Raw genomic sequence first — 12,209 nt, 5'->3', positions numbered from 1 at the left:
CCATGCATGGAAATTGATGTATTTTCTTTTTTCCTTCTCTTAAACTGTTTTTGATAAGAATCATATAATAAAATTATTATTTTTATGCATAATGTGTTTTGACTTCCCAGAAAACTATTGTCATGGGTTGAGTTATGTTAACGCACACAAACACGAAAATGAAGGTAGTAGGCAGTCTTTTAATTAATCCACAGGTAAATCCATAAGAGGAGAACAGCAAACCAACACAATCATACAACAGACGAGACCCGAAAGGGAAGAACAGAAACAAGGGAAATTAAATACACAGGCAAACAAGGATGATTAGACACGCTTGAGTGTCGAATTCAAATCTGTAACTATGACAACAAACAAGGCAGGGGAAACGGTAAGAACAAAAACAAAGTCCAAACTGATGTGACTGTGACATTATGCCTCCTCCTCAAAAGGCGTGGTCTCATGACAGCAGATAAATGGAGGAGGACAGGTGGACAACGAGAGTCCGAGAGAGGGATCAAAGGGAAAGTTGAGGCTGGTACTAGCGGTGTGATCCAATGTATAGCCTTCAACAGGGACAGGGAGGAAGGCAACCAGACAGTACCATGGGTGTGACCAGAGGCAGTGGCAACATAGGAGGTGGAGCCCACCAAGCAGCCAAAGAGCCGATGTAGCAAAGAGACACCGAAGACCTTGGAGGCAACAACTGAGCCACAACGACGACCCCCCAAGATGGAAGCAGGGATCCAGAGGGGAGAGGTGGAGCTGGAGCGACCAGGGGCAGAGGTGGAGCCTGAGGGAGGGTGGACCTAGCCGAAGCTGTAGGGGTGGAGGGCCGGAGAACAGTAGATGGCCCGCAGGTCCATGTCGAAGGTGGTGCGATGTCTGACCCAGGTGGAGCCAGTGGTCCCAGGGAGCCTGACGAGGTCAAATGCCCAATGGTCCTTGCTGGAGTCAAGGGAGGAAGAAGCGCAGGTGCAGGAGCCAAGGCAATGGGTCAAGGTTAAATGGAGCATTCTGAGGCTGAAGGTGGAGCGACGGACTCCCCATGCCCAGGAGGAGGTGGCTCACAGCAAGCACAAGGTATTGCCACACCACTGAGATCCTGGAGTCGTACTGAGGGACTGATGGGAGACAGTAATGACTGGGTGGCAGGAGTGGCTGATGACTGGAGAGGAGATTGAAGAGAAGCACTGGGATTGACAATAGATATTAATTCCAAGGTTGTTGTTTGGAGAGGAGGTGGGAGAGGGAGGTTAGGCAGGACCAGCAGGTCTCATGATGACGATTAGACCTTGGGCAGGATTAGAGGAGACAAGGGATCCAACTCTCCAAACACAAAGCAACAGTACATTAAAGCAAATAGACTCTCACTCTCAGAGGCGGAAGGATGGACGGGGCTCGCTTCCATACCCTCGAACTCCACAAGGTCTCCCGTGGTGATGGATGGTGCAGCCGGCTCACACACCTGGTCAGATGCGGCTAGCTCAGGCTCCGGTAAATCCTGCTCAATAGCTCTTCTTGGCACAGGCTCAAACATTGCAGCTTGTGTGTTTGCTCCTCGTAGCGGGATGGTCTCTGCCTCGGCACTGGGTTGTGAGTGGGGCTGGCATCATCGTAAGCTGGTCCGATGGTCGGCGATGATCCACAGGATACCAGCACCCACTCCACCTAATCGATAACGCACCCCCAAGGGCCCTCCCCGGACAATTGCTCTTTTTGTGTGGTGTTCAGGCCGGCATGAAGAAATGTGCAGAGGCAGTCATATGGGAAGTTTGAAAAAGATGAAATCCGCCAGGTATTCCATGAGGGAACAGTTCCCGCATTCAAGGCATATTAACAAAAAGGAGAGATTGCCCTTGGTGAAAAAAACGAAAAATTAAAAAAGCCAAAAATCAAACGAAAACATCTAAAAATCTTTAACTCGTAGCGTAGATCACTTCTAGGTTGGGTCTTCTGTCTCGAGTTATGCTATGGTCACAAACACAAAGATTAAAGTAGAAGGCAGTCTTTTAATAAATCCACTGGAAAATCTACACAAGGAGAACAGAAAACCAACACAACCATACAATAGACGAGACCAGACAGTGATTAACAGAAACAAGGGAATTTAAATACACAGGAATACAACGATGATTAAACACACACCAGAACTAAGTGACAAAATAAAATCTGTAACTATGACAACAAACAAGGCAGGGGAAACGGTGAGAATGAAAACAAAGTCCAAACTGAGGTGACTGACAGCTATGAGGCAGAAATATGAAAATGTTGATCTCAAAGGAACCCTCACAACTTGTTGAAAATCATTTGGAATATTTATCTATCTATGATTTATCGATAGGCTATTAGTGTTAAAATAGCAATAAAATAAATAATCAATAAATAATCAAAGTGTCAAATAATGAAAAAATATTAAAAATATTAATTTAAATAAATATATAAATAAATATACATTATATATATATATATAGAGGCATTTATATCTGTGTTTTATTCAGTTCATTATCAGTTCTCTCAGGTGTCTTGATTTTATTGTTTTGTTTTAATAAAGGAATGTTTTCTGCTGCACCTAGATCCATTCCTCGCCATTATTGCAACCGATTGTGACATATGAACTGAACTAGCATGGTTCTAGCAGCAGTGAATCTTCCCAGGGAGATTCATCCGAGCCCATTAACAGAAGTACCTGGTCCCCTTAGTTATCTTCGATGACGGGTCGGGTTTAAATCAACAAACTCATGCATGCCTGCCCGTAGAGGGACCTCAGGGGAGCCTCCAGATTTGCGTTGACTGGATATTGCTACACTGTGGATCCCCCTACAACATTGTGGACACCAACAACAGCCAACAATCCGGTAACAACTAAGCCAGAGGCCACCGCATATGAGAAGCTTTAGCTACGATGCACGATCTGACCATGTGCGAGAGCTGGCTACATCATTAGTACCTGAGGGAGTTCTTGTGGATTTTGAGGGGATGGAATGGAGCCCTACCCCCTCTACTGTGATTAAGGAGCTATTAATGGAATTTGAGAGCAAGTGTAACCTGACGGTATTGCCACCCTGCATTAAACTTGTTACCTCACCCAGCACTGAATTGTTAATGTTGTGTTCCAGCCCTGCCTCCGACTCTAGCAGATACTTCACATTAATCAGAAACAGGCAGATGAGCCCAGTCCAATGTCGGCCAAGATGGTCGTTCAGTGAAAATTTGCCTGTTCCGTGTCTGTCAAGAGTGATATCCTTGAGTAATGTGACTGTCCAGTGTCATCCTAAAGAATTCATTTGAAAGTTCTCGTCTGCACCGCCCAATCCTGCCCTGCCTGCACTGTCTCCTCTCAGCCCTTCAGCTCTTCCCATGCTGGCTCCGCCACTACGCCTGGTGCTTCGAGTTCACCAGTTCAGCCCGAGAGCGTTGACTGCATTGATCTTCCAGATCTTCCTTACCCCTCACTCCATTTCAGTTAGTTGACCAGTCGGCTCTGTCTGGGCACCTCACCCCTTAGGCTCCATCTGGGACCGTCGTCCCTAAAGCTTGGCCAGGCTCCCGCCGGCTCCACATTGGTCAGTCTTTGGTTTGCCTACGCCACAGACTTCTGATACACTTCGTCCCTCTACCCCTTCGGCTCTGTCTGGCTTCTCTTTCCCCCTGACTCCACCTTGGTCCTCAGTAGCACCCCCTTCGCCTCAGGCCTCTACCGCCCCGGCTCCACCTCAGTCGCTCGTATCTGCGGCTCCGCCCTGCCCTCCAGGACCTTCGATGTTGCCGGGTCCCATCAGCTCTTCAGCTCTGCTTGGGTCTCCACCACCATGGGCTCAGTCTCATCAATCGTCTCGTGAAAAAGTTGACCAAGCCTTCTACATGGCTCCTCCTGTCCTTGACTTTGCTGTGGGCCGTCGTCCTGCGACTGCTGTTGGGGGTTCCACCCTGGTTCCTCCCACCTTCTTCTCCGCCCTGGCCCTGCTTGACCCATGACCCTGTGTCCCCCACATAGGCCTCCTTCCTTCCTACTCAGTTGGAGGACTGTTTACTGCTGCACCTAGATCCTTTCCTTACCATTATTGCAACTGATTATGATATATGTATATATATATATATATATATATATATATATATATATATATTTGATTAACAGAAATATAATGTATGATGTTTACAATTTACATTAAACATGTTAATTGTCTTAAATGAGATGACTACATTTTGTCCAACACCATTTGCAATGATGCCAGTAGACAATGACCATGTTGTGACCATGCAAGGTAGGAGATTCAAGTTTTACGTTTCTGACAAAATTGTTGCTGATAAGAGTGCAAGCTGCTATTATACACAGTCTTAACCATTATTTAGGGAAAAATAGGTGTTATTGTGGTTTTAATAATAAGAACCCTGTATGACATCTCTAACCCCACGTAACAAACATGTTTGCTCTCTGTCCTATTAATCTGTGAGGTAACTGTGAAAGCTACGGTGTCTTACTGGAAATGGAGGTGTACAGGGCAAAGGTCTGCAGGCTAGTGAGCTCCTTGCTGCGGGTCTCCTCCACACTTGAGCAGAAGATGTGTTCCCAGGCATACAGCTTCAAGAGTTTGATACCCCGCAGCAATTCATTGGTCTTCTTCAGCCGCTCGCTGGAATACTCCTGAGGCCATCACATAAATTATACATTAGTTACAATACATTAGAATCTCTATATTTGACAGGCTTATCATTTGGACAAGCTATGGCTTAACTGCACAAATATCATTTGTATTTGAACAAAATCTGTATTTGCACAGTCACTTGACTGCATGTTATCAAGAAAATAAACAAAGTAGCTCACCAATGTGCTTTTCTGTGCATCTGATAACTTGGTGGCCACAAAGTACTGCACAGGAGCCAGGAGAGTGATGACCGTGGCCCCTATCAAGGCACTTATTCCCAGGAGGTAGTAAAGGAGGATGACTCCCACTATGATCTGAAACCAATAGAAATGTACTTCTGATATCAATTTTACATTCAGTAGCACTTTTGTCCCAGCAAGTGATAAAGATGTGCCAGGTATTTTTATCATCAAGAACCCACAAGTATGATGATCCCCCTTTCTAAAATGTAAAAGAAGCTATATATTTTCATGCAAAAAAGACACATTTAACTACCTGGAAAATGTTTACTTTGTATTTCGTTGACACAGAAATATCATTAATAAATATCAAGGCAGTTTTACAGAGGTTTCTTTCATTTAATAAAATGCAGATTTATACTTTATTATTTCTGTTAAAACTACGGCTGTCAAAATAATGGCAATTAATCACATAATTTAAAATGTAACTTTATCAAATTCTGTAAATGTGCTTAATTATTGAGTTAAACATAATAAACACGTTTAAAACATAATAAAACATCTTTAATTGTTTAATTATAAACATTTAATTAAAGTAACATTTTAACTTTGAACATTCGCAAAAAAAAAAAAATTGACTCAAATTTTTCCCAGACACCCTTGTGGACCCCTGGACCCCAGTTGGAAAACATCTACTTTTGTGTTGTGAAAAAGAAGAAAAAGGTGAAAAGTTATGATGAATATTACATAATTAATAGTCTTACTATGGAGAAGCTGAGCATGTGGTTTAAACTACATATATGCAGCAATAAAAAAAAAGAAAAAAGTTTACTAAAAATAAAGTAAGAGCCTTAGGGAACTAATCAAGGTTTGCACAAAGGCAGCCAGAAGTAACCCCAAGAGCGGTGTACGTGCCGTGCTCAACGTACGGACTGACTTCCTAGGCTTACTTGATACTTCCTGCTTGTAAGAGTCTATATATATATATATTTCGTCGTTGTCGGGCGGAAACCTTGAATCTCCAAAAAAGCTAGTTTTCTGGAAATGAAAAAAAAAACACCTGCTATTTGGGCGCTCAGTTTGTGGTCGGTCTAAGTGGGCGGTCATTTGGCCAAACCTTGTGTTTATTAAAGAGGAAGTGCTACACACATTCTATTTAAGGCAGTACTGGCTTTGACTCAAGTGTATTAGTCATGCATTTGTTGTCTTCTCCGCTCCTCAAATACATAAAACATTAACCTTTATAAATATAGTGTTTCTTGAGTAAAGAAAAAGCTGTACTTATTCAAACGACCAGTTCTTTTTTTTTTACCCTTGCATTGCAAATAAGCAGAGACGGTCCAAACTGTGTGCGGCACTTCATTCACGCTAGAAGTGTGTGGAGTTATGAAGTTTGACTGACAGTTTGAGGAGCCAATGGAGTTACAAGGTTTAGTCAAAAGCTCTTTTGAATACGTTTCATTGGTTAAATATTTGCAGAACCCACAGACAGACGTTAAGGGTGACCAATAATAATAATCTAAGAGAAAAAATTAAAATGACAAATTGGAGATAACGATAACTCCCGACAGCGATGATACAGACAGACAGACAGACACACACACACACACACACACACACACACACACACACACACACACACACACACACACACACACACACACACACACACACACACACACACACACACACACACACACACACACACACACACACACACACACAGAGACAGACAGACACACAATCTGTTTTACAACAAAAGTTCTCTAGGACTCTCATTATTATCTCATGAGTAATCAGATGACTTAATTGTTGGTGTTGTTGAATTTTTGCTCTGCCACAAATTAGTGTATTTTTATTTAAATTAGGACACTAATATCTTCATTCAAGAGCCAAAAAAACAAAACAAAAAAACGTTTCAACAAGTGGCACTATACATTTTACAAGACGAGAATTTCGAGGACAAAAATACTGCCATACACGGACTAAAAATAGATCCTGATATTTCACACTGTCTAACCTCATGCGATGCATTCTATAGCAGAAGCAGTGAGAGGAATACTGAGTGGGTTTGCAACATTTTTACATTTTGTTTTCTTCAGCTCAGAATCTGTGTATCCAGCTCATGTCCTGCCATTCAAAGGTAGGTAAGAGTGAGCTTGTTTATGGGGTAACAAACGTAAAAACAATTGAAAATAAATTATTGGAAATGTTTTTTTACATATGTAAGGTTACATCTATAAAGTGTAGAGGAAGTTCTTTTTATTATTGAATTATTGAATATATGCATTGAGTTCTGTTTGCATTCCCTTCGCATTCTGATACAGATAGAGAAAACAGAACATGTTTTTTTTTTATGTGTGTGAATGAAAGAAAGAACATTCTTGTATAAATTTGCATTAATAATGGTATCTACACAAATTACCAAATCCAATAATTTAAGAAAGGAGAGAAAAAAAAATCCTCTAAACTTGAATGAAGTGAAAACCGAATGTGTTTTCAAAAAAAAGAAAATGTTAATCACAATTACATGTATTAATTAACGGACCTAAATCAGGCGTAATATAAATGTATATGTATAAATACCAGGGTAGTTATAAAATAAAGCAAAGACAAAAAAAAAAAAAAAAGCAACAACAATAATAAAAAAAAAAACATGCAAAGCAAAACACAAAACAAAATCTATTTTGCTACAATGTTTGGTTGTCATTAGATATTCAGAATCTCTGATCTAAATAAAAGAAAAGGGCACCACCTATACATCATCCATTGATACAGGGAAACAGATTAATAAGTCTCTAAAATAGTCTAGTTAAAATCAGATTATACTTCAGAATTAATTGACTCTTGCTGGGATTAGACATGTTAGACACAAAATCTCTTCCTTTCTGGGTCAAATACAGATAACATCAAAGATAACAAATCATGTGATGGAATACCACATTCGCCAAGACAGCAGAAGGTTTCAAAACCCATAATTACACGAGGAGGTCACACGGTATGGTTGCAATCATATCATGCATTCTGAACGGATGTAATATATACAGTTCCATGATTAAAATACTAGAACCTCAGGCTTACCTGAACTGGCATTGCGAACAGGTTGGGACACAGGAAGAAGAACCACATCAGTTGGTTAGTGTCTATGGCGACGAGGTTGCAAATCTGGCCCACCGTCATTCCCCCCATGGACATGTTGGAGGTGCAGAGACGCATTATTTTATTGAAAATCTTTGTCTGGAAGTAAACATGAATATCATATTATTTTACATGACTTGGACAGTCAAAAGTTCTGAATTCATTGACTGTTTTTTGCTGATAGATTGATAGAACGTTGTGCTGACCTGAATGGCTCCTCTCAAATTGATTCCAGTCTCAATGGCAACGAAGTAGGAGGCCTGGAGGAAAGTTCTCTGGAGGAGCAGGGCGAAGAAGAGGAGCACGGCGAGGACATAAGCATTGGCGAGGAACTCCTGGGAGGAGATGAAATACATTCCAAGATGCTTCACCTGCAACACACCAAACCACTTAGCTTAACAAGCCATGGCAATGCCCCTGTAAATTTAGTTTTCATTTCTACATCTTACATGCTAAATCAGTTTTTTAAGCTGCAGTCCGTAACTTTTTGCGCTCTAGCGGTTAATAAACAGAACTGCATGCTTCTTGCGGAAGACCATTGTAGCCGGAGCTACTTCTCTGTGTTTATGTCTATGACGAGTCACGCAGGTACTTGGCTACTCTGCAGTGGTACCAGTCTAAAAAAGTCCCAATATAAATACTTATTATAGTTGTAATGTATTGATTCAGGATAAGACAAAAACACGGTTTGGAAAATGGATTTATGATGTACTTGCTTATTATATAAATTTTGTACATTTTAAACAGAAAAAAAATTAAGGATTGTAGCTTTAATGATAATAGTACTTGTCTTTGCCTACAATGGCACTATCCTGTCACCAACAATCTTCCTCTAAAGAGAAAGTACAGAAAAATAATTATAACACTATTATGTAAATATATAATGTAATTATAGATTAGAGCAGCAACACATAAGTCAATTAAACCAGCAACACATAAGTCAATTAAACCAATGGAAAAGCAACACTGCGGACAGAACAATTAGTCTTTAGACAACTTGTTTGCTCTATTGGAAGCCATCTTTGAATATGACATTTATAATTGAATCCAGACATTCAGTTATTACTTTCAGAAGTGCATCCCCTCAAATAGGATTTAAAATTGTGTTCTTGAAACCTTTGTTGAAAACGATTCTTTCTTAATATCTACTACATTAACTGTTATTATAAATACTTGAGTTTAGGGTCAACTAGTTGCTTATTAGTGTAATGATGCAGCAGACACAAGGGGATCCATTCGCAGCATTTATTAGAGTAGTCAAACAGACAGAGATCAACAACAGCAAACAGGGCAACGGAGAGACAAACCAGATTACAAGCAAAGGGTCGAGGCAGGCAAAGAGAATCAGAGTCCAGTAAAACAGTCCAGGGTAAGGGCAGGCAGAGAAGGGTCAGCAACGATAAACAATCCAAAGGTCAAACACAGAAATCAAACTCGGGAAATAACGCTCAGGAATCATATCCAGGAAAGTCAAGACTTCGCACTGGTGTGGTGTGTGGAAATGGTTTATACACTCACCTAAAGGATTATTAGGAACACCATACTAATACTGTGTTTGACCCCCTTTCTCCTTCAGAACTGCCTTAATTCTATGTGGCATTGATTCAACAAGGTGCTGAAAGCATTCTTTAGAAATGTTGGCCCATATTGATAGGATAGCATCTTCCAGTTGATGGAGATTTGTGGGATGCACATCCAGGGCACGAAGCTCCCGTTCCACCACATCCCAAAGATGCTCTATTGGGTTGAGATCTGGTGACTGTGGGGGCCATTTTAGTACAGTGAACTCATTGTTCATTGTCATGTTCAAGAAACCAATTTGAAATGATTCGAGCTTTGTGACATGGTGCATTATCTTGCTGGAAGTAGCCATCAGAGGATGGGTACATGGTGGCCATAAAGGGATGGACATGGTCAGAAACAATGCTCAGGTAGGCCGTGGCATTTAAACGATGCCCAATCAAGGTTGTGCGTATTGTGGCTTCACAAATGCTTTGCTGCATACCTCGGTTGTAACGAGTGGTTATTTCAGTCAAAGTTGCTCTTCTATCAGCTTGAATCAGTCGGCCCATTCTCCTCTGACCTCTAGCATCAACAAGGCATTTTTGCCCACAGGACTGCCGCATACTGGATGTTTTTCCCTTTTCACACCATTCTTTGTAAACCTTAGAAATGGTTTTGTCTGAAAATCCCAGTAACTGAGCAGATTGTGAAATACTCAGACCGGCCCATCTGGCACCAACAACCAAGCCGCGCTCAAAATTGCTTAATGCTTTCTGTACACCTAAAGACTTTGAAAAGATTTAGAAAAGACTTTATAAGATTATCAGCTCACATCTAAAGACTTGGGTTCACAGTTTTTAGTCTCAGACTAAAGACTTGTGATAATATCAAACATGTTTGATATGAAAGACTAAAGAAAGACTGGCATAAATCCGGTCGCCGACTGCAGATTATCACCTCACATTTAACGATCGAGACGACGGGAGCGCGCCGAGACTCCAGTAAGATTCCTAAAGACTGCCGGTCTTTAGTCAGGGACTGTGAAAATCCTTTGGTGTACGCCCGGCAGAAATCACCTTTCTTTCCCATTCTGTCATTCAGTTTGGAGTTCAGGAGATTGTCTTGACCAGGACCACACCCCTAAATGCATTGAAGCAACTGCCATGTGATTGGTTGATTAGATAATTGCATTAATGCGAAATTGAACAGGTGTTCCTAATAATCCTTTAGGTGAGTGTATGTGTGTGTGAATGAGATGCAGGTGTGTGTAATCAACACAGTGCAGGTGTCTGGTGTTTGGTGTAATCAGTCCAGGGAGGTGCATGATGGGAAATGTAGTCCAACTTAACCCAGGAAGTGCGTGGCTAATCGTGACAATTAGCATGCATATTACTACTAGGATATTGGCTGTTTTATTAGTACTTATAAAGCACATATTAATGCCTTATTCTCAATGACCATATTCTACATTCCTAATCCTACCCAATACCTAAATTTAACCCCCTGGGGTCGGCTATCGCGATAGCCTCGCTTTTTTTCTTATCAGTGCAAAAGAGACTCAAAATACTCTGTTGATTTTGATCTTACATATAAATGTTATACATCATTCGATCCTGTTAAGTGTCAATTTTTTTGTGTATACTCACAATTAAAAAAAAGTATTGTGCTTTATGTCAAATAAAGAAAAATAAACGATGCGAGTTTTGCCTTCTCCCGGTCAATGAAGTCCATTCTGAAACGTGTCTGAAAATTAACTGTAACTCCGCGAATACTTGTCATTCAGGAACAAGTGTTTTTCCATAATGAAGCTTGAACTCTCTTCTTTTAAATTAAGCAATTTATATTAAAAAAAACTAATATTCTCAGTCTATGTAATCTGTACAAAAAGAGAGAGAGGTCAGTCATTTTCTTTTCAGCTCATTATACTTGATTAATGTGCCACGCCCACGGAGAGCGCGTGCTATTCAAACGCAAATGATCTAAGGCAAGCCATGCAAACATACCAACGCCCACATCAGCTGGATTATAAAACACATCAAGTTTAATAAGAAGTGTACTTTACCTTGTCTTGCTGTGCTGTGAGGAATAATACTATCTAATAATACTGGAAAATGTACTAGAAGTGCTGGTAGTTTCATTTCAAGGAGCAACGGATCCAGCTGACGTAGTAAGTTATTTATTCTTAAGTGCTTTGTTCTAATCGCGATATTGAATAGGGTCTGTAAACCGCAAAAATACTGTTTAAATATGAATTGCGTGTCTGTGTGTAAATGATGAATGAACGGCACAGGCGCGTGCACCGTTTACTACAGTTATACAGTGCATGTCTGCATTCATTCATACTCGCACCTACATTAGTAAACATGTTATTTTTACATGAACACATCCAAACTATATTGCTATAGCCTACTGAGATGATTAAAAAATAGACTGAAATATGTTGAAATAAAATGTCTGTATAAGCAACAAACTGCAAATTAACATGTATGCTAATATATAATAAACACTATATGTTACAGACTAAATATGAATGTTTAGACAAGATTTCGTTGATTAGTTTTGGATAGATTATAAAGTTTTTAGGCTACTGTAAAAAAAAAAAAGACTACTGCCACATCAAATAAGCTTTTGTTCGCCAATTTCTGCTCATATGTTATGATATATGATATATTGAATTATCAACTAAGATGTTGCTATAGTGTTTGTTCCAATATTCAAACTAATGAATAATTACCTTTGAAGTACGTACGATAAAATTTATACTTTT

The 12,209-nt window shown here is 40.3% G+C and overlaps 1 protein-coding gene across 1 annotated transcript in view; it reads right to left on the bottom strand.

Annotated features, from left to right (window-relative positions):
- abcc8 (ATP-binding cassette, sub-family C (CFTR/MRP), member 8) overlaps positions 1-12,209 on the bottom strand; it is a 92,231-nt gene that overhangs the window by 53,126 nt on the left and 26,896 nt on the right. Inside the window, exons 8-11 of the mRNA XM_077211307.1 lie at positions 8,146-8,310; positions 7,883-8,038; positions 4,802-4,936; positions 4,459-4,621 (exon numbers count right to left, since the gene is read on the bottom strand). Coding sequence (XP_077067422.1) covers positions 4,459-4,621; positions 4,802-4,936; positions 7,883-8,038; positions 8,146-8,310 — 619 coding nt within the window. The remainder of the gene's footprint in view (positions 1-4,458; positions 4,622-4,801; positions 4,937-7,882; positions 8,039-8,145; positions 8,311-12,209) is intronic.

Source organism: Siphateles boraxobius, unplaced genomic scaffold (genome assembly GCF_051911475.1).
Source record: "Siphateles boraxobius isolate OS27281-9 unplaced genomic scaffold, OSU_SipBor_1 65, whole genome shotgun sequence".
In the NCBI taxonomy this organism is placed as follows: Eukaryota; Metazoa; Chordata; class Actinopteri; order Cypriniformes; family Leuciscidae; genus Siphateles; species Siphateles boraxobius.
The sequence above is the reverse complement of the archived record's forward strand: the minus strand, read 5'-3'. Positions and strand labels throughout refer to the sequence as shown.